This window comes from Semicossyphus pulcher, unplaced genomic scaffold (genome assembly GCF_022749685.1).
Source record: "Semicossyphus pulcher isolate SPU_LCO1_2020_fin unplaced genomic scaffold, fSemPul1.0.p SCAF_1, whole genome shotgun sequence".
In the NCBI taxonomy this organism is placed as follows: Eukaryota; Metazoa; Chordata; class Actinopteri; order Labriformes; family Labridae; genus Semicossyphus; species Semicossyphus pulcher.
In genome coordinates, this window is record NW_027211603.1 from 1,577,537 (window position 1) to 1,600,956 (window position 23,420).

General features: G+C 43.6%; 1 protein-coding gene across 1 annotated transcript; it reads left to right on the plus strand.

The window, feature by feature from the left end:
- The first annotated feature begins 322 nt into the window (after nucleotides 1-322).
- Nucleotides 323-20,925, plus strand: large2 (LARGE xylosyl- and glucuronyltransferase 2). Its single transcript, XM_069659275.1, has 14 exons — nucleotides 323-422; nucleotides 5,384-5,673; nucleotides 6,469-6,551; nucleotides 9,243-9,366; nucleotides 11,717-11,888; nucleotides 13,072-13,176; nucleotides 13,264-13,376; nucleotides 14,104-14,229; nucleotides 16,273-16,428; nucleotides 16,674-16,837; nucleotides 17,059-17,337; nucleotides 18,557-18,703; nucleotides 18,819-19,014; nucleotides 19,470-20,925. The coding sequence occupies exons 1-14, from the start codon at nucleotides 323-325 to the stop codon at nucleotides 19,665-19,667; spliced, it is 2,253 nt and encodes a 750-aa protein (XP_069515376.1). The 3' UTR covers nucleotides 19,668-20,925.
- The last annotated feature ends 2,495 nt before the right edge of the window (nucleotides 20,926-23,420 follow it).

The following is a 23,420-nucleotide window of genomic DNA, read 5'->3' on the forward strand; positions in this document are numbered from 1 at the left end:
TCTAATAATCTGTCTCATGTCTCTGTTCTTTCTTTATGTACACATATTGCCAGTGTTTTGACCCCTCTCAGCTTCTGTATTCTCCACAAAGTGCCGTCTCTGCCGTCTGTGATCCTGTTTTCGTCACTCTAATTAAAGTGGGATTAAAACATCAGCATGTAAAACAAAGGTCAGCCTGTGTGTTGACTCACTCTGCTCCTCTCTCCTCAGATGAAAGGATGCTGCAGAGACCCGACGAGGGACTGAGCCCTACCTGAACCCCCCTCCCCCCTCCTCTCCCCTGACCCCTGACCCTCAGAGCCCTCAGCGCCGCCATCCCACCATGAACCTGCTGTGTCGCGGGCGTCTGAAGCTGCTGGTGGCGTCTCTCACGGCCGTGGTCCTGCTCACCTGGCTCTACCTGCTGGCTGGAAACCTGGAGAGTGAGTATTCAGTCATGTGTGTGTGTTAAAGGGAGAAATAAACCCTGAGCACGTTCTGGAAGGCGGTTTTCATATCCCGTGCAATCTGAGGATCCTCACCGGGTCTGAAAAGGCAGAGTTGATTTATAATCAGAGCGTGGCTGTGGTTTGGGTCAGACAGAGTAACACGAGTCCGACCAGCGAGCAGAAAACATCAGTTATGAGACGTTTTCTGCGACTCAGCTCGACGTTTCTTCGATCCGACTATTAAGTTAAATTTTTAAACACATGGAGCCCATTTTCTGTTCACTTTGATTTCTCACTCTGACGTCTGAGAGAGCCACCGAGGCTGAGCAGCGAGCCGCAGTCAGCACTTTTGTTTGGATCCCAACAGCCGGGGTCACGACGCTGCCACGCTGCTTCCTGGAAGAGCTTTTATAACAACCACACACACACACACACACACACACACACACATACAGAGAGTCAGAGACACACCAGCCTGTTTCTTTTTCTTTTCCAGCCAGAATTAAATCTTTAAATTATCCAACACTGTAACCGCCTACACTAAACCAAAGCCCAACAGGACTATAGGGATGGATGTAGCTCCCATAACACAACACATTGGTTTGTGCACTACTGCTTTGAAAGCTCTGGGGTCGCCATTTTCGGGTCGACAGGAGTGACCATATATGGATAAGAGCGAGGAGCTGAAGGGAAGCGAGGGGTTAGCGAACCCTAAGTTAGCAGCTAAGGCTAGCGCTTGGTTAGCAAGGTGCATAAATATAAAAAAAATATTATTTGTGATGCAAAAAAGCTTTAGACTCAGACTCACGTCTCAAAAAGTGTCTTTCAGTTGAACCAATGCAGTACAAGACATGTCTCATGCCTTGTCAATCACAGGTAGCCCCGCCCTAAATGGCGATAAAAGGTAATTACAGGAGCACACTTCCCAGATATCCAGACAGTGCTGCATGTGTGACGTCCACGGTCGGCTCCGGTTTAACTCTTGATTTTCCTGGCTGACGGTCGCTTTCCTTTTCAGACTGTTTGCTTCATCTGAGCGTCGAGTTTGTTTCTTCTTCTTTGGATTTTCACTTCTTGTTGAAGTTGTATCTGTAGTCATCCATCTTTTCTTTGTTTGTTCAGCCATAGTAGATTACTGTTTACTCGCAACACTTGCAGAGAGCGGAAAAGCAGCCGCTTAGCTCCGCCTACCCTCTCTGGCAGACCAACCACTGCTGGCTGATGGGAAACGCGTCACTAACTGGGCGCCACTTTTTTCCGCTAAAGTCGTCACAGACATTCAGTCCATAATAATACTATATACTGCAAATGCAGAATGAAAACGTCCCGTGCAAAGCAAAACAACAGAATAGATGCAGAGGGAAGGGTCTCACAAGGGTCTGCACACACACTCACCGACACACAGAGGCCCAGAAGTGATGATTTATATTATATTTGTAGGAAAATCCTACTTATTATACCTTTAAGGACTTGTCGTCTGGTTGAGTTAAAAGTCGAGATTAGAAGAATAAAGAAACACTTCCAGGACTTCAGAAAGAATTGGTTTGAGCTGCTCTTTGAAACACGCAGACATCAAACCGTCCGTAAACTCAGAGGCATCCCTTTTTTGGCACTGCAGACCTTAAAACAAACTTTGATGCGTTTTGAACTTCAAGCCTTCGTTAGAGAGTCAGAGAAAGTTTATTTTGTACTTCAAACACGTCATGTACCCTGTGATCTGCGGTAACAACAGATCCTGCGGTCCTGGAAAACTGGAGAAGCAGTCTGCAAACACAGGATCAGTTTACATCAACAGAAAGCTCTGATTTGTTTCCATTCAGATGTTTGAACAGGATTTCTGTTACTTCCACAAAGATATGATTTGAGGGTAAAGATGACTCAGTGATTAAGCTCTTGTGATTCTTGTCTTTTCAGTGATGCTTCTGTTTCTTGTTCTAAAGAAAGTACAATTATCCTGTTAAGAAAACTGGCTGTGACTCACCTGTGTGATTCAGAAAGTGCAGACCTGAGCGGCTGCATCGACAGCTAACCTGCATGAATATCAGATGAATACCTCCCCTCCCCTCTCGTGTTGTAAGGACACCTGGCTCACACCACAGTCCTGATGTGTCCTGCAGGATGAACCCTTCTCTGTACATCAGGTCCCATAACTGCACCGATTTGTTGTGGTTGAGCATAGAATGACTTCAGGCTGCATGTGTTTTTCTAAGATATCATACACACACACACACACACACACACACACATAGTTCCTGGCCATATATGTAATATTTGCTCCCACGTTGAGGTTAGCAGTGAGACTCGGAGGCCAACCAGAGCGGAAAAACGGGATTATCCTTTGTTGACGATCCTGGAACATGCAGGACTGCTGAGTTGTCACGGTGCAGTGTGTGTGTGTGTGTGTGTGTGTGTGTGTGTGTGTGTGTGTGTGTGTGTGTGTGTGTGTGTGTGTGTGTGTGTGTGTGTGTGTGTGTGTGTGTGTGTGTGTGTGTGTGTGTGTGTGTCCGTCCATGATGGTGTGAGCTCGTGCTCAGAGCAGAAAACACGGCTTCAGAAATAACCAACAGCTTCTGTTGCTACACGCCTGCCTGTCTGCCTGTCTGTCTGCCTGCCTGCCTGCCTGCCTGTCTGTCTGACAGCAGATCAGTTTCTGGTCACTCTATCCGTCCTCTCAGGTCGAGTTTTCTCCGTCTCTTTTTCTCTCCGTCTCGACCTTCTGTCAAATTTGGAAAAGTTAAAAACATTTTAGTCAAAGCAATTTTTAAGATGAAAGTATAAAAATTCCAAATGAATAAAAAAAAGAAAACAGCTTGTTCAGAGGCCCAGTGCGTCCAAATGTGAATATCGAGGAACTCATCTAGCACCATTTCTAGAAGCTGCCGTCTGCCTGTCTATCCTCCCGTGTATGCAGAGCACACAGGCCGCTGGTTTCAGGGGTCTCGCGATGGAGATACCGGGGCTCCATTTCTGTCAGACTGTAACTTTAACGTGTTAATAATGTTTGCACATCAAGATCTTTCCTGGCAAGCTTTATCTTGGAAGTCTAACCAGACATCGCGTTTTTATTATTGCTAACACGATCGCTTTATTTTGATAGTCTGACCGGATGTAGCACCTTTATCATCGCTGATAGTTACCAGAATAAAATGCTGCTCGTATGTCAGGCATCATGCCTCGTAATTATCCAAGACAACAATAGATAATAAAGTAATTTTTTCTCTTTCTAGAGGACTGGATATTTTTATATGAAGTGTGAATTTTACAGATACATACGACAACATATTAGAGCCGGAGGAGGAGAGTAATATACAGTACAGTAAGATGCAACAAACTACGACCCCGTGGTGACTGATGACTGTATTAGGTGTTACAGGTTTGGGTGGGCGCCCTGCGAGGATACGTGCACATTTCTGACTTTATAATCTCATAAATGTGCTTGTTATTTTCTCACAAATGTATTAATTTATTTTCTAATGGCCCACATACACCGTCCTACATTCAACCTTAACTTGTAAAATTGTTTAATGCTCCGTTTATACTGTAGAGGATGTAAAAACTTCCTTCTGACTGACTAGACGACGTTATTTTTCTAATATAAAACACAGATGATAAAAAACAGATCATAAAAAGCTCCGTATATTTGGATGGCATAAACAAAATCTTGATGGAGCTTCTGTCCTTTCCTTTCTCACATCTATCTCCTTTCACTGTCAGTGAGGGTGTGAACATTCCCAGCATGCCTCACTTCAGCTGTGGGCCAGCTGCTGCTCCAACGGGGTTAGTGAGAGGGAGCAAGAGAGGGAGGTGGAGGGAGTAAGAGAGACGGGGAGTGAAGCTGAGGAGATGGTGAAGAGGAGGAGAAAGACGGGGATGAGTGAGGCGAAAGGTTGCGAGATTAGGATTGTATGAGGAGCAGGAAGAAGAGACAGAGAGGAGAAGGAAGAGATTGAGGTGCCGTGGAAACGAGGAGAAGGTGAAGAAGGAACAAAAGAGGCGGGAGGGTGGGCGACCGTGCTTCCTAGAAATAACCAAACCTTCCCTGATTACATTGTGGTGACAGCTTAATCCCTGCCTGGATTATGTGCAAAGACATCGTTTCAGAGTGAATGAAACACTGAATGTATGTCCCGCTCTGGATTTCTGAGGGCGAGCTGAGGGTGGACGGCACACAGGGTCCAGGGTTCATGTCCACGAATCGCTCTGTGGTTCAGTTTCGGCAACAAAAGCACTTTTGTGAAAGTTCGGGAAAGACTGAGGATTGTTTACATGTAAACAAAGACATCTTGTGCCCACATGATAGCAGCTGAGTGTCGGTGCTGTGTTCTGGAAAGCTTCAGATTTAAGCTGCTGTTGTTGGCACCACTTTAGCTAACATTGTTATTTTCTGAGCTGCAATCAGGCCTCAAACAGGACTCAGTAAAACGTGATTTATTCAAATTTATTGAAAGCAAATGGACCTTTACTCACACTTACATTTGACTTTTATTAAGAACAAACCAGCACACGTGCAGTCCTCAGACTCTCTGGGGATATTTGCACCCCTCGCCGTGAGAAAAGCAGGACTGAGGAAGGAAGGTGCTGAAAGAGGAGAAGAAGCAGTGTGACAAGACAGTTTTTAAGTGTGAGAGTCACGAGGAGATGTTGCTCATAAATTCTCAGCGTGTGTGTAACACAAAATAGAGAAGTGCAGCGTGTGTGATGTCAGCTCCAGGTTTTTCAAGCGTAAGAATACGTTGATCCGACCGTCGTCTTGTTGGCTTGAAAACTTGTAGCTAACACGAGACAGAAGCTGAAAGCATCTGCCTTCCTCCACGACTATAATTGTTGCTGTTTCTTTCACTGAAAGCTGTTTGAAAAGCTGGAGTGTGAATTACAAACAATATGAAGGTTTAGGAGGTATGAATGAGAAGGCGTCCCTTCAGACTGTCTGACCCTCCCTCCGTCTCCCCCCACAGACGGTCGCTCCCTCCTCCTGGCTCCCTGTCTGGCCGACACGCCGGCGGCTCAGGTCCTGGAGCGAGCCGTCCTCGAGTCACGGGTTCGAGAGGTGGAGGAGGAGAACCGGCAGATCCGGTTGCAGCTCAGCCAATCACAAGGCACCGCCGCCCAGCCTCCGGATGGTAACTATGGAAACCAGCAGTGGGGAGCATCGGCGGACACGGGGCCGGAGGACGGGGACAACACGGCGGAGGAGAAGAACAACCACACAGAGTGTCCCCGATCGCCCACCGTCCAGAAGTGTGAGGTCAGAAGACACCTGCACCTGCTGTACATCACATAATACTCTTTAGCTGTAGCGCCACCAGCTGGTGGATTAAAAAGCATGCTAACATGCCAAAATAAAGCCCTTTTCACACATGCACTCCTGACATTTACTAGAACCCCTCACAGCGGGGTTGGGGGGGATTAGCTGCTATGCTAACAGCTACAACAGCAAAGACTCTGATTGTGTTGGAGAGACCAGCTGATTGACTTTGTATTCAAACACAGGATAACATTTTCTTCTGGTTTAACTAGAACGCATCCAGACAGCTAATCTTCGGGCCAAGGTTTTGTGCTTTAGCGCCTCCTTAAAACAGCAGAGGAAGCACCAGTGTTAACAGCACAGAGGACGACATGATACAGTAACATGGAAGATATGAACAACAGGAAGTTTTACGTGTGTTTGCTGTCTTTGTATCAGAGCAGTGCACACAAACTAATGAATGGAGGAGCTGACAGGGACTAAACTACGAGGGAGACACTCGCTCTTTGAAAAGTTTGAGCTCAAAGGCTGAAAACACATCAAAGACTTTTGCTGCTGGAAACAAAATGAGTGAGATCATTAATATCTGAGAGGCTAAATGTGAAATATCTACATCTGAGAGGGGAGTGAACGTCCTGGGTTACGTGAAGTTTTCCAGGAAAGAAGCTGAAGAGGAACTAAAAAGTGGAGCTTCGTGTTTTTTTAATTCATGAAGCACCAATGATATTATATTATATTATATTATATTATATTTGAGTTGAAATGATCAAATCCTCCTCTCTTCTGTCCCTGCAGCTGATCCATGTAGCGTGCGTTTGTGCCGGTCACAACGCCAGCAGAGACGTGGTCACGCTGGTCAAGTCCGTCCTCTTTCACAGGTGAGTCGCCTCCTTCTCTCTCTGTGTACATAAACTTGTTTTGGCTCCATACAATTTCAAAGGATGCCGAATGAAGGGAAGTATGTGTAAGTCATAAATGTGGAAATATGAAAACAAAGAAAATAAAACAATAAAAACATGTGGAAATATAGAGACAAATAAGAACATTTAAAACAATATTTATTTTCACACACATTTTCATTTATATATATTTTTTATTAAGATGTATTAATTTTTTTATTTATATACTTTTAAATACATATATTTATTTAAAAATTCATTAATGTCATTTTTTTCATTTATGGTTTTATTTATTTTTAATTAATTATTTTTTCAATTTATTTGTTTTTCTATTATGACCTTTAATCTGGGCAGGACGACCTACCGAATGCCAGCTAATTGACAGCTTGGCCCTTTAAAGAACTTAAAACAAAGAAACATAAATAAATGTCATAATACAAAAAAACTATACTAATCAAAAAATAAAAATACAGGAAAAATGAATTTAAATTTAAAAAGTAAAGCTTTTTATGCATAAGATAAAATTAGGGCTGTCACAATAACGCGTTCATTTTGATTAATTAAAAAAAAAGTGTAAAAAAATGTCCACAGAAGAATCGCACTTCCGTATAACCCCTGACCTCATACATCACTGACATCGCTTTGAAGACATGACGGAAACACTCTTCATATTTTCAACCTTTTATGTACCTTTTTAATCTTTTATATAATTCTTTTTTTATATTTTTCTTTAATTCTTTCACAGATTTTTTTCTTTTTAAGGCATGTCTTTGACTCCATACAATCAGCTTTTTGTGTCTTTCTTTAAACCTTGACTTGTTCAGACATATAAAAGCCATGAAAAGCAAGAGAGAGGAAGAGAAGTTACAAAAAGAAAGAGGTGCATCTTACTGATGAAATGAAACTTCTCTGCAGCACCTGAGAAACCCTGACCTCTCTCTCCGTCGCAGCCTCAGCTCCCTGCAGTCTTTGAAAACCAGCTAAAATGAATTCATGTAAAAACATGCAGATACATTTGTCTTATTTATGATTATTTTAATGTTTTTAATGCTCAGGATTTGTTGCTTGTTCTGTGTTTGTGCTGACGTCAATCAGCTCCGCTGTCGTGGATTTGTTCCATTTTAAAGATGCTTTTAAAGACTTAAAAATAAATGTCATTCTTCCTGTGACCTCAGTCTGTTTGATGGGCTGTCTGATTTGAAAATGAATTAGTTTTTTTTTTGGCTGTATTTCAATTGCAAATGAGATTCAGAGTGCTGCAGTTCGACCTTTTAGAGTGAAGCTGAACGTCTCGGAATTTGAGATCAATTTTAGTCCACGTCCGTCTCCTCCTGGTATTTGTTGGTTTTGACTTCATGTGGCTTGTTGGAGCCTCAGGCCTGTTTAAAGCAACATTTCACAATGAATAAAGATCAAACTAATGTGTTTGTTAGAGGAAAACACGTGGAGAGGTTTATTTATGGCCTCGATGTTACAACAGAAAACTTTTTGTCCAGACTTTCTGAAGCAAAATATTCAGTCATTGAACAATGAACACGAGTAAGCACCTTTATTTTCTACCATTTATGTTGAGGTGTGAAGGAATATTAAGTGTACAATACATATGATATATATAATTATATATAAAAGATGAGTCTGTTGTTCTATATTTAACTCCTTAAAAAAATCCAAAGTCCAGCGTTAACCATGTATTAGTCCGTCTGTCTTTACTGTCTGACTTCCTGTCTGTCGCTTTCAGCTCCATTGGTTCCTACTTATGACAGAAAACTTTGAACGTACCTGAGACATATAATGTTTAATGCTCAGTAATTCCCCCCAAAAGTTGCTCCATTCAGTGTTTTTATCAAACAAATAGGAGGTCCTTAAATAGTTTTGTTAACCAGCCTCTTCAACACCACCAGACTCCACTGACGAAAACGGTAATTTAAGCCTGCAGAGCACTGGAGTTCCCTGTTTATCGCTGCTGTCGATCTTTTGCTGGTTGGTTGTTGTTTTAGTGTTACTTGGTGTTTTGAACAGTTGGTTCTGATCCAACACATATTTGTCCAAAGCAAAACAATTTAAACTAACTAACTAATCAAGGCAGCAGTAGACCAGCAACTCAAATGTTCTGCGAGTTAAAATGACTGATTTTGTATATGGAGTCTGGTGGCTTTGAAGAGAGCGGTGTCATGTCTGTTTCTGGTTTAAAAAAAGCATTTTGCCGTTTTAAAAGAAGGTCTAACTCTGCAGGGATCCTTTCTGTGATGTTGTCACACACTTAGAATAACAATCTGAGCCTGTCAGTGGAAACAACAAGAACTTTTAGTGGACGACCTTTGACCCATCAAGGATTATGTTGCAGCCATTACAGCCTGTTTCACTGCCGAAATCTACTGAAGCAATTCCAAAGCTTTTTGTACCTATTCGACATTTAGACCCCAAATTATGTCAAAAATAAATACATAAATAAATAAATGAGGCCATGGTTATAGTTGCCCTTTAAGGTGGGATTCACTGCCATGGCAGAGTTGACATGGTAAACGAGCACACTGCTGCCCAGGACACTAAACTCTGAACCAGATAAGCTTTTGTTGTTGTAGCACGAGAAGTGCCAGCTGAGCAGAACCAGTTTTTACTCCTCCAGAAGGAACCTCCTGACCCTGACGTCTCTTTCTTTCCGTTTCTCAGGAGAAACCCTCTTCACTTTCACTTCATCACCGACACAGTAGCCAATCGTATCCTGAGCGCTCTGTTTCAGTCCTGGATGGTCCCGTCTGTGCAAGTCAGCTTCTACGACGCAGATGAACTCAAGGTGAGACACATACACCATGTCAGTCCTCATTCATAGACCTCTAAGCTTCCCTGTTCTCTGCTCTGTGTTTGGGCAAGGTGAGTCAAAGTCAAATCCCACATTTAGCATATCAAAGGGAATCCTCTGAGCTCCACAAAGCGGCAGCGAGTCGAGTTAAATGTATTTATAAATCTCCTTTAACAGAGAGATTCACCTCCAGCATCAAAGAGCGAGAGACTCGATACAAAAGCTGCACCTCAGACACGTCACGAATTCTCAAACAGGAGGTCACAGCTCGAGTTTTTATGTGTCTGTCACATTAACAGAGATCAGAGGGTTGTTTAAGCTGCCCGAGTGTTCACTGGATGTTACCCAAGGATGTGATTCAGGGTCAATCGTAGTTTAGCCTCCATTTAACTGTAAGATGTGTGGAAGAGGTATTACGGTAATTAGCACACGTCTAATGTTTCGTCCTTTTTTAACGGCTATTTTTACAGACAAAAAGATTTTTGCTCGCCGAAACTATCTATTTTCGTCTGTTTTAAATATGTATCTATATCTTTTTTAAATATTTTAAATATATTTAAATCTTGCCTCTCAGAGCTTCCGTAGATGACGGCATACAACAAGTGAAATATGAAAATAATCTCATTTATAAATATGAAATAGCACTTTCTACGGTGGCCAACAAGGGCAAATGCGATGCAACGATGAACCCAAGCGGTTTCAGTTAGAAGGCTGCAAATTCAGAAAACAGGCAGTGACAGAAACGCGCTGCAGGTGAATAAAACGAGCTGTAGAGAGCCGAGACGATGCATTAACATCAAACATGCTGCAAAAACAGAAACAATGCAAAGTGAAAAACACACAAACCCAGAAAACACACACAAAAGAAAAAGCTGCAAATCCAGTCAACACAACGGAAACCTGCAGGCTGACTTTCCATCGTTTGTGTTTTTGCAGAGCGTTTGCTGCATTTGTTTCGTCGTTTTTGCAGCACCTGTTTTTTTCATTTGAAACATGTTTCTGTTGTTACATATGTTTTGGACTTCTGCATGTGTTTCTGAATCACATTGTTTCTGAATTTGCAGCCTCAAGTTTCTTGTAATGGAAACTTTTTGGGCTGTTGCAGCGTGATCGCCCTTGTCAGTCATTGTAAAGCAGCTTTCCCACTGCTCAAAAAAACACCCAGCTTTTGTGCTTAATAGGAAAGGTTCAGACCCGGGTCAAATGACTCTGCAGTAGACCCAGGTAATTATCCCCTCGGCTCGGTATTGATGAGAACACAAAACGACGTGCTAATCTCCGCCCCCTTTCCGGCACGATGCTATGCTCCGTCTGTAACTTCTGCGACTCCTCGTCATCTCAGCTACAAATTCCACCCGTCTCTGTCCGAGCAGCGCTCGAACATCGTTCCAAATGAGTCCCCGTCGAGTTTGATAAATAGACTGAATGAGTGATAGATAAAAACTTGCCGACAAAAAGTTCACTGCAAGTTTATCTTTCTTGTTTTGCATTTATTAGAGGACAGTAGATAGAGTTGGAAATGTGAGAAGAGAGAGTGGGGGATGACGTGCAGCAAACATGGAGCAAACGCTTTAACTGCTGAGCTAAACCAGCACCCAGACTGCCAGTTTATCTTAGCACGGTTGCAGATACAAAGAGCATTTCCATCCTTATGTTTCCAAAGAAACCCTGTATCTGATATTCTCACGTTTAGATCAGAGGGCACTTGGACTTGATCTCACTCCACTCTGCTCTTTAAAGTTAAACAGGGGTTAAAGGTTTGCACTCCTCAGCTACAAAACGTACCTGAGCTGGACGAGCTGTTCAGACACTTTCCTCCCAAAGTCGTGAGACACTTCAGCACAAAGTAATTTATTTAAACATCAAGATGATGAATGTGCTCTCAGAGTGATGGGAATGTGAGGATCCAGTGTGTGTGTGTGTGTGTGTGTGACTCCGTCACATCATCACATTCTCCTCCCTCTCGGTCTTTGTGCTGAACAATGGGTCCTTTGTGCCGTCAGATGAGTCGACCTGCAGCCTCTCTCTCCACTTTTCATTAACTGGCATTAAAGTGCAGAAAACAGGCGAGCCTCTAAGCCGATTATATTTGCAGATGATGCACTTATGCAGATCCAATTACTCTGAATCAAGAGAATTAATTAAGAGACACTATTTGCAGATTCAGAGAAGAAAAAACACACTGAGCCTTCGCCAGAATGCGCTGAATGTGGCTTTGTGTCAACCCACACACAGAATGCTGCTCACATACAATGGGCGACACAGGCTCCAGCAGTCACCTGTTCGAGAAGGAAAGATGGCTGCTGAGAAATGTAAACGTGACCGTGTCTCTTTGTCGTTTCAGTCCGAGGTGTCGTGGATTCCCAACAAGCATTACTCAGGTATTTACGGCTTGATGAAGCTGACGCTGACCAAAGCTTTGCCCTCAGACCTGTCCAAGGTCATCGTCCTGGACACGGACATCACCTTCGCCACCGACATCGCTGAGCTGTGGGGCATTTTTAGGAAGTTCACCGGTAAGACATTTAAATTTACTGCATTAAAGAATCCGGTCTGTGAATATCTGTGGGTGCGCTGTTTTCGATTTCTTCAGCCTGCAATTGTGAAACAGGCTGTAATAACTGCAGCGTGCAAATGTGCCGATCAGAGTGCGTCCACTAAAAGTTCTTGTTGTTTCCACTGACAGGCTCAGATTGTTATTGCGTGTGACAACATGACAGAAAGGATCCCTACAGAGATAGACCTTTTTGTTACAGAGGGAGATGATTCTCTTTAACCAGAAACAGACGTTACATCGCTCTCTGCAAACACACCAGACTCTATTGACAAAAACAGTAATTTTCAATGCAGACATGTGAGTCTCTGATCTTCATCTGCCCCCATTAGTCGTATTTGTTTGACTCTGATGTTTTAAACGGTTTGTTCTGATCCAACACAATAATATAACATAAACAAAGTAACCAATAAAGGAAGCGGTTGACAAGCAACTCCAAAGTTCTGCAAGGGAAAATTGCTGTTTTTTTCAATGGAGTCTGGTGTGTTTGCAGAGAGCGATGTCACGTCTGTTTCTGTTTAAAGACAATCATCTTCCTCTTGAACTCAAAGGACTGTCTCTGTCGGGATCCTTTCTGTAATGTTGTCAGAGCAATCTGAGCCTGTCAGAAAAACAAGAACTTTTAGTGACGGGCACTTCTGCCCCCTAACAATTATGTTGTAGCAATTCAATCTGTTTCACGGCTGCCGGCTACAGGAGCACTTCCTGTACCTATTGTTATTCATTTCAACTCCAAAATATGTAAGAACAGGCCCGGGGTATAAAATAACCAGCATTTAACCTGTTACAATTCCAAGATATTGGCGCTGAACATCTTCATATTAATAAATAACTGCAATTTCATACAAACGTTTGCTAAAATGTGTGAAATTAGTTGGAGGAGAGGTTTGAAGGAGTCTTTAACAGAGAATAGAAAGTGTGTGATCCCACAACAAAGGTGTGTTAAAAAAGCAAAGAGCATCTGTTCCTTTATTACAGTCTCTGAAATACTGTGACTTCTTTGTTCTGCTCTCTTCTTTTAATGATTCATACGGAGAACAAAAGCTTTTCATTTTCAGGATTGTTCCTTATTTTAAGATTCGGTTTCAAGCTGCAGGAAAAGTTATTACAAAACAATCTGTCTGAAGCTGGCTGTTTGTCTGCAGATAAACAGGTGATCGGCCTGGTGGAGAATCAGAGCGACTGGTACCTGGGGAACTTGTGGAAGAACCACAAACCGTGGCCTGCGCTGGGACGAGGCTTTAACACGGGTAACGGTCATTTTCTTCTAAACGGCTCCTCTGAAGACGAGGTTTACTTTTTAAGAAACATTTGATATGACGTGCTCTCTCCTGCAGGCGTCATTCTTCTCTACCTGGAGCGACTGCGACGGATCGGCTGGGAGCAGATGTGGAGGCTGACGGCAGAGAGGGAGCTAATGAGCATGCTCAGTACATCGCTGGCTGATCAGGTGAGGGACGTCTTCTGTTTGGGCTGCTGTTTAATTTGTCTAGTCATCTCAAGCTGACCTTAAACCGAACTACTTTTCACGTGATTTCAGAGTTGCATACAATTTTCCTATCCGGCTAATTCATGTGAGTTCTTCTGCTGTTAGGCATGCTCCATTCATCTCAGTCATCCCAGTCCAAGCTCTCTCTCGTCAGCCTTTCCCTGTCTGAACATTTCGGAAATTAAAACAAGTAAATCTGACGAGCTGCTCCTCGTGTAGGTCTCTCTCTCTGTGGGATCCTTCCTGTAACACAGATCAGAAAGGTTGAATGCCCCAGTATCATGTAATTGTACATATAAAAACATGATATATTCTGATCTGAGCTGCATTGTTCCAGTCTTTTGTCACAGATCCAGCAGTAATAGTGTATTTACAACTTCAACAGCGGCCTTGATTGTATTTAAAACACAAAGCAGCCTCTACACATGGAGCCTCCTTTGTAATCCATCACACAGGCTGTAGAATCAAAGCTTTCCATGAAACCAGCAGAGACGTTGCGGCTCTCCTTTCTGATGCCTTCAGAGACGAGCTGTGAGATGACTCACACGACCAGGAACTGCTTTGTCCTTCCTGAGGAGCGTGTGTGCATCCATGACAGTCCATTTACAGTTTCTGTAGAGCACATAGAAGCAGAGGAGCTGCTGTCAGTGACGTTAACACTGCTTTGTTTTCTGCACAATCTCTGCAGGACATCTTCAACGCCTTCATCAAGCAGAACCCGGTCCTGGTGCACCAGCTGCCCTGCTTCTGGAACGTCCAGCTGTCTGATCACACGCGCTCCGAGCAGTGCTACACCGAGGTGTCCGACCTCAAGGTACTACGCACACACGCTTATACACACTCAGAACTCAAGGTACACTCACACTCAGTGATTCACTGCAGAGGGCAAAGGGCTGACACTGTCCTCCAGAGACACTACAGCCTGTCAGGGTTCAGACTGTTTCTGTTACAGAGCTTCTGCTGCTGCACCGACACAAAACAGAACGGCTGTAAAATATCAACACAAACTCCTCTAACTGTAAGAATGAAGAGTACGGAGTCCAATGAGAGAACATGGGAAATATAATGTTGGCACTAGGATTGAAAGTCCTTCATTTAAATTATACTTATGTAATAATAAGCTAGCAGAAAAAAGTAGGGCTGCAAACAACTAATTTAATTAAATCGATTAAAATCAATGATTAAAATAGTTGGCAACGAATTTCATCATCGATTAGTTGGGTCTTTGTTATCATGCACGGCATGTGCTGTGAAAACAACACTGGGAGCAGCCAGCCAATGCCGTGCCTTGTGTAGCTCACGTGATGATTTACAGGAAGTTAAAACATCTCCGGTCTCCTTTGGGATAAACATTTCTTATTTGTAAATGAGGAGTATCCGCTTGTTGTGCAGCCTCCGGTAGATTAGTGTCAGTTTACACGGACAAACGCACGATTACGGTTTCTGACGTTCATTTACAAACAAACGTAACGGACTGAAACTCCGTCTGTTTTCTCTCCTCTCTGTTTTGTTACGGGCCCACAGCCGGGCCGCTGATAAAGCAGCGGAGGACAGTACACCGTGGTAGTAAAGCTGTTGATAAGCTAACGCCGCGGGTAAAGCTAATTTAACGCTAACTCTTGATAAAGCTAATGCTCGGCTTCATTAAACCGTCATGAAATGGAGAGAAAACTAACGGAACGTATTTCTATCCGTCACGTTGTGTTTAAATGAACTCGTAATCGTGTGTCTGTCCGTCGGAACGGACACCAAGCTATCGGTAATGAGCTGAAATTCGGTCGGACAGACTGGAGTGTAACATAACGTTATGTTTTTGAATATTTCATGCCATTAGTCAGAATCAGACTAAAGTGAATATTTTATTCATTCACAACAGAAACTTGAGCAGTGAGTGATTTTGGTTAGTTTCATTTCCCTGTTATCTCAGTTCATGGCTGAATTCCCAATCCCAATTTTTTACTGTAGAGGCCTCGTCTGTACTTTCCTTTTTCATGTAACATTATTAAGTAACTCAAGATATTAATTGAGTTGCATAATTGATATATTAACATTGCATTGTACAAGAAAAAAAAAGATATATTTTTGTGTTTTGAATATAATGCTAATACTAAAATAGAGCTTTTTTTTCTTTTATATTATTATTAATTTATTGGTCGTAGAAATAATCAACAGATTAAATGATTATCAAAATAGTTGTTAGTTGCAGCCCTAGAAAAATGTACGAACTGATTGTGACAATTACTAATGTGTCAAGGGCTCTGCACACCTGTGGGAGAGGTCTTCAAGGGTGTACCATGACCCCACCTGTGACCCACTGGTTCTGATGATTACAGTCAGTGTTGTCTGGACGGGGAACCTTGTAACTCATCCTGTGAGTGGGAGTTAACAGCTGAGCAAAACCAGCACCCAAATGGAAACCTTTACCCTGCAGTGTAAAATAAAATAAAATAAAATGAATACAAAGAGGTCAAATCTAGCAGCACCTCTTCTGTCAGGGCCGGATCACGGCATGGGACGATTGTATTTAATCTCCAAACCAGATAATTTAAGACGGTTCAGCTGCTCACATCACGAGAACAAAACAAGTGACAAAAAGAGAAGATGATCAGAAATACTTTATTGATCCCCGGGGGGAAATTCAGGCGTAAGATAGAACTTTATTTATCCCGAAGGAGTTCTAGTAGAGAGAAAAATAAGAGATACAAAAATATCAAGTGAGATATAAAATATAAAGTGTACATGGATCAAATGCAAGGCAGGGCAACAATAGTACAATCAGTTATTTATAGAAGTAAGCTGAACAGAAAGTAGAAATTCTCTCTGATAGTGAGAAAACGCCTCCGTGTTGTGGTTTCAGGTGATCCACTGGAACTCTCCAAAGAAGCTGCGAGTGAAGAACAAACACGTGGAGTTCTTCAGGAACCTCTACCTGACCTTCTTAGAGTACGACGGAAACCTGCTGAGACGAGAACTGTTCGGCTGCCCGAGCCAGGCCAGCCCGGACAGCGTCCAGGTGAGACACACAAGACACACACAGAGAGTTAGTTAGACACTCTGGAGTCTGCCCGACCGCTCTGTGGAACTTCAGTGTGTTTGAAAAGAGCCAGAAATAAATATAAACAAAATCAGTTTGGTTATTTACTGTACAGCGCTAATGTTGCTGTCCTGCTCAGGTTTGATTGGTTAAGTCTGTATGGTCCGGGTTGTCTTGCAAAAATGTTCCGAAGTTTTACGCAGCGTTGTTTGTCTTCCCCTCAGCTGCAGACGGCTCTGGAGGAGCTGGACGAGGACGATCAGTGTTACGACTTCAGACGGGAGCGACTCACGGTTCACAGAGTGCATCTGTACTTCCTGCAGTACGAGTACACGCCCACCGAGGACGACACCGACATCACACTGGTGGCTCAGCTCTCCATGGACAGGTACCAAACCAACACATCTGTGCACAGGATATCATAACTACAGTTTATAATAAATAGAATAGAAACCTTCATCTCTGGTATACTTTGCGGCACATAATTGCTAATTGTACTCTAATTTATGACCATCATCGTCCTCGTTAGAGCAGAAACGTTTCCATTTCCTGACCTTTTGTTTGACAGACAGTCGATACATAATTAAAGGGCTTTATGTTCCTGCGCAGGCTGCAGATGCTGGAGGCCATCTGTAAGCACTGGGAAGGCCCCATCAGCCTGGCGCTCTACATGTCCGACGCCGAGGCTCAGCAGTTCCTTCGATACGCTCAGGCCTCCGAGGTCCTCAAGAACCGCAAGAACGTTGGCTACCACATCGTCTACAAGGAGGGCCAGTTCTACCCCGTCAACCTGGTGAGGAACGTGGCCCTGAAGAACGCCAACACGCCGTACGTGTTCCTGACAGATGTGGACTTCCTGCCTATGTACGGCCTCTATGATTACCTCAGGTATGGCCCGTTACACAAATGTTGGATCTAACGCAATAATACAAACTATCCGGTCGAGGTAGCGATAGAACTGCTCAATGGAGTAAAATTGCCGTTTTTGTCAATGGACTTTGGTGGCTTAAAAGAGAGCGATGTAACTGCTGTTTCTGGTCCTAACTGTGATGTTGTCAAACACTAAAAACAATCTGAGCCAGTCAGCGACAAAAACAAACATGTTAATGGGCATACTTTGGGAATTCGTCCACAGGGGTTATGTTGCAGCCATCACAGCCCATTTTATGACTGCAGGCTGAAGCAATTTACTATAACAATCCAAAACATTTTGTGGTCATGAAGAACCCAAAATATTTAAAAACTAGGGCCCAGGTTTAAAAATAATGGAACTACCCTTTAAAGCAGTGGTGCCCAACCTGGGGTCCGGCCCCCCTTAGGAGGGCGCCAAAGATCGCTGGGAGTGCGCGAGGCTTTGTCTGCACGGAGATCGTCAACATTAGATTTGTACATGTTAAATCAAATCATTAAAAAAGCACTTGATCATCAAAATTGTGTTGAACTATTAAAAAAATATATTAATCCACACACACACACACACACACACACACACACACACACACACAGATATGCATGCAGAAATGTTTTCATCCACTTATTTAAATGTAACTAAAAAGGGGTTTTTATTATAATAAATAAAGATAACTTTATTTATTTATTAAGAAACTAAAATAACAAAGAACTATCGGAACTAACTGATTGGTGTCAGTTTGTGCCAATAAAGATTTGTTGTGTACGTGTGTGCGGGCTGGGGGGCTCCGCCTTTCTAGATACAAACACGGGGGGCCCCAAGGAAGAAAGGCCGGGAACCACAGCTTTAAAACTGTCGTATTTGATCGTTATGTACGAAACTAAAATGTGTTGGATGTTTTATGGTGTGATCAACCTTGATAGAACTATTTGCTGAATCTGCAGCTTGTTTCTGGCTTCATAGAGAGATCAGCTCATGTTTTAGCAGCTTCATGCCTCTAGCTGACTGAATCCACTGACAAAAAGGAACCTGTTCCCCAGCAGAACACGGGAGTAGCTTGTCTTGGATTGTGTTGCAGCCACTAAAGCTGCTGTCACAGCTGCTGGCTGAGGCAAAGTTTTTGTACCAATAATGTTTGTTAAAATAGGAGCCAGGTTTTAAAAGCGTTGGCTCACCTGTCCTGTTTCCTCCGTGCAGGAGGTCTGTGGTGCAGCTGGACATGGCTCACACTAAGAAGGCTCTGGTGGTTCCAGCCTTTGAGACGCTTCGTTACCGTCTGTCCTTCCCCAAATCCAAAGCCGAGCTGCTCTCTATGCTGGACATGGGGACTCTCTACACCTTCAGGTACCTGGACAGGAAAAATAAACAGTATTTGTTTTGTATCAGAACGTGATGTTTGGGAAAACCAAGTAGATTGGAAACCAGGATTTTACCAAGTCCTTCTTTTCCTGCCCTCCAGGTACCACGTGTGGCCCAAAGGTCACGCTCCAACAAACTATGCCAAATGGCGAACAGCCACCACTCCTTATAAGGTGGAGTGGGAGCCGGACTTCGAGCCGTACGTCGTAGTGAGACGAGACTGTCCGGAGTACGACCAGCGCTTTGTGGGCTTCGGCTGGAACAAGGTGTCCCACGTCATGGAGCTGGATGCGCAGGTACGCCTGCTCTATGTTCAGTCTTTAAATGCAAGAGATGAGTGACAGCTCAGGTGCTAGTGAAGGTATTTAAAACCAATCTGTGATTTTCTTTCATGGCGTTTTATCCTACGTGCAAGAGAGTGGGTGAAGTTGGAGTTAATGTCCTTGAAAAAGCCACACCATTGAAACTGTGAAGTAACACAATAACACAAACAAACTAGCCTAACCGAGCGAGGCAGCAGAAGAACAGCTTGAAAGGGAGTCTGCTGCACGTACTTTGATTGGAAGCAGTTGCCTCCCAGGATTACGTTGCAGCTAACACAACTGGTTCCACGGCTGCTGGCTGAACGTTTTTGAACCAGAAAATATGTTAAACTGGTCCCAGATTTAAAAGTACCATAGTTCCACTTCAGGTGCGGTTTCATCACATGGATGTTCTGTTGTCTCAAACTGCTCGTTTCCTCTTCTTTCAGGAGTATGACCTGATGGTCCTCCCCAATGCTTTCATGATCCACATGCCCCACGCTCCCAGCTTCGACATCTCCAAGTTTCGCTCCAGCTCCAGCTACCGCAACTGTCTCAACACCCTGAAGGACGAGTTCCACCAGGACCTGTCCAGGAAGTACGGATCGGCTGCTCTCAAGTACCTCACGGCGCAGAGGAACATCTAGACACCAGAACTGCTGAGAGGCAGCGAGTCCGTCAGCCTCCGAGCTGACCGTCCAGGTACAAAAGCTCGGACATGTAGTGAGGCAGCACTGCGCCGTGGTGCAGCTCAAACAATGACGGTAAAGCTTTACGGCCCCTTTGGAACATTCTGGGGCTCCTGTGCATTCATTCTCCAGTCGACTCACCTGAAGGCGACAGAGGACGACATGCAGAGACCAAAAACCTGACGGATTTTCTAAATGCAGGACTCACTGGGCTAACAGAGGCGATCTACGAGCGAGGATCGGACAAGCTTTAAGGCCAGGAAGAAAAAAACATTCTTACAATTTGTTCTGACAATCAGAGCTGACCCGCTCCGTCCGACACGACGGGACGTGTGTCCTTCTGGGGAAAGAGAAGTTTGAGAGGCCAGTCGAACTGGAGAGAGATTTAAGCCTTATCACTTTCCATGATATTTAAAGATCTTTTGATTTCTCTTTTTTTCAGTGTAAATCAGAACCAATGAACAACGAACATTTACAGAGTTTTGATTACGACTTTGCATAAGAATCAGTTTATTTTTCCTTTCTATATTTTCTGACCTCCTTCAAAGAAGATCCATCACGTCCCGGTCGAATTACGTCACGTTTTCTGTGAGCTTCAGGGATGTGCTCTGTGTGTGTGCGCGTGTGTGTGTGACAGAGAGTGAGCGTATTATCCAGCTGCATCATAAGGCTCGTCTTCAACACGCTAACTGATTGTCGTCATTGTCGCTCTGTCTTGATCATACCTGCTTGCATGTGAACAGTTGCACTACAAGTTCTTTTCACATGAAACATTTTTTTTTTCATCCGTCTGAAAGAAGCAAAAATCCACCAATGAGAACAAAGCTATCGATACTGACGGGACCGACTCACGCGACCAACACGACACCTTCAGTGAGTTCATGAAGCCGTTAGCTGTGAAAGGAAACTGCTGCACGTGGATGAAGGGGAGGAGCTTCCTTAGTTTGTTCTGTTATCACCATTTCATCTCTAAATGTCTGAACCACTGGATGTATGTGCCGTCTACTGAAACACAGGCAGATGTTTTGTTTGTGAAGTCCAACTGAAATGACTAAATTAACCTTTTTGCTGTCAGATTAAAAATGTTGTTCGTACTTTATTATTCAAAGTTTTTGGGATTTGACAGAAATTCTGATTTAGCCTCCAAACGACAAAGAAAAACATCTTCAGGCTGTTTTTAGACTCCGACTGTCCCCGTGTGGTTTGGGTCGGTTTCCCGGGTCTGTGTTGGATTGAATCCAACATTTTGAGCCCATAAAGACAAACTTAACTGTAACTGAAGCCTACAAGCCAAAGATAGTATAGAAGAAAAAAACATCATCAAAACCAACTGCAGTCCAAACATCTCAAACCTCAAGATTTATAGAGTAAAGACACGTCACATGATAAGCTGCCAGGAATCACATGACCAGGAGGCCATGCTTTGGTCATATTGTTGTTCAACACGTGACAGGTGAGCATTTCTAATGAAGGCTGTGAGGTCAGTTCAAAGCTGCAGAAAGCAGTACTAAGTTTATTTTGTCTAAATCAGCGCTGCACCATGTATCGTTTAACAATCGCAATGTGCGCATCAGGACGTGTGATAGGGAAGCTAATTAACACGTCAAGCTGAAACTTTATTGTTGCTCGGTGCAAAAGGAAAACTCGCTCTACCATCACTAACCTACAGGAAAAGTCCGTCTGATATCTCATGAGTGCAGCTCTTCATCAGAGTGAACTGACCGCTGAGCTGCAGAGTCTGTGCGTCACCTGCCTGCAGACTCGCAACAAGCACGCAACGCTGTTGCTCTCACAGATCATGTCGACGGGATGATCGAGACAGACCCTCCGAGACGGCTTATAAATGAGAATATTCCTGTTATCAGCGGCACCTTGTCCCGTCCCGGTGCCCAGTAATGCTGTGGCTACATGAACGGACCGTTCACTTTTAGCAGCGACACCTGCAGCACACACACACGACGTGAGGTCGTTTGTGCCGACAGGAAGTAGGAGACTGTGAGCTTTCGTTTAAGTTCCCGTCGCCGCGCTGATCACGCTAAAAACATGCATTTGCACACCGTCAGAAATGGAAGATGACATGCAGTACTGTAGTAAGTAACGCAACTGTTGATTTATTTCTAAAGAAACATGTTGCTCCACCTGAACTCTACCACCTGTGTTAAAAGTTGGAGGGGGTTCTGTTTCGTAGAGGAAGATGGACCCAAATAATAATGATAGTTTAATCGTTTTACTTTTCTTTTTTTTTATGGTGCAGGCGTACAACAACTAGCCAGCACTGTGATAGAGAGCAAACTGCAGCTAGCTTCAGAAGTTAGCATGATGCGAGAGTCTCCTGAGGTCCTGACAGTTAAATTCAACTATCTGTAATATTCAAAATGTACACACACAACCAGCGACACAACAACCAGTAAGAACTGCGCCACCATTGAACCAAACATTAGGTTACTCTAGGCGCTGTGGTTACAGACGTTTGTCACACATGAGGCCGCTTTTAATCTCTAAAGCAAATCTGTACGTCGCAGCAAAAAGGAAAATGTGAAACAGTTTCAGTTGGACTTTAGTTTCCTTATTTTGTTTTAATTTTCATATTATTTATTGTTTAGATGATGTCTGTCTGTCCGTCCAAAATGTCCGACCTTCACATCTCAGTGAGTTGATATCATGGTCCCAGGAGACAGTCCGAATGTGCATCTCTCTTATTTAGTTTACAAACAGTGAAGCTCCCCAGAGGACGACCCTAACGTTCTTCATATTCATTGATAACATCAACTTAAAGACATGAAACTGAAGCGGCGAAGACTTCAGACTTTGATCAATCATCTCTTCACTTCCATTTTTGTGACAAACATTCTGGTTTACGTTCTTGGTCTCCGCCTGCGTTTGGACAACAGGCGCGCAGAGAAGCGAGTGAATCTGGTCTCATGTCCGCAGAGAGGAAGAGGCGGGACGCTGTGCTCCGGTCGCGGACGTTGAACCCCGAGTGCGTCTGTGTGTGTCGGCTGCAGGCTCAGACAGACGATGAGTGAGTGTGAACTGTGAGGAGCACAGCCCCCCCGCTTCCATCCGCGCCGCCTCCATTGACGTGTTGTTGATTGTGGTAAATGCTAGTGCCTTTGCTGTATTGTGAAACTGGATATTGATTGTACTGTTGTACCGACAGGGCCTGGGGAAAGTCAGGCACTCTATTTATTATTGTTGACTCAAATCAATCATATTTTTCTATGTAAGTGCTTTAAATAAATTTGCCCTTTTTTAATCACTCCGTCTGTATTTATATTTTGTTTTTCTGCACGCAGCAAACACCCAACTTTCACAGAGTTCCAATAAATTAATGTGATTTTAGGATTACTGAGACCTCGCACCCTGCAGGCCAAATCATATTTAGAGGTTTTATAATGTTTGCGGGGCTCAGGGGTTTTAAGCCGGAGTGAAGCTTCCATGTGTGTAATTGGTCCAATGAAAACTTCCAATACAAACGGAATTATTTTGGATGAACACGTAGCTCCCCGGTGAGTTCTCGTCCTGTTTAAATGCAAATTACGTTTAATTAATTGGAATTTCACCGCAGTGCGATTTTAAATGACTTCTGTTTCTGTGCAGAACTGCTGCAAAAGTGAAGGTTAGTGAACAAAGGCAGCCGTTACTTCATGTTCCTGCGTCGCTCTGTGCACAGGGACGCGGCTAAACAACGGAAGTGAAGAGATGCGACGG

Excerpts from the sequence above, each read along its gene's own strand:
- large2 (XM_069659275.1), top strand. The coding sequence starts at position 323 with ATGAACCTGCTGTGTCGCGGGCGTCTGAAGCTGCTGGTGGCGTCTCTC. Across the intron at positions 11,889-13,071 it reads CATTTTTAGGAAGTTCACCG|ATAAACAGGTGATCGGCCTG; the intron begins GTAAGACATTTA and ends GTTTGTCTGCAG. Across the intron at positions 13,377-14,103 it reads GTACATCGCTGGCTGATCAG|GACATCTTCAACGCCTTCAT; the intron begins GTGAGGGACGTC and ends CAATCTCTGCAG.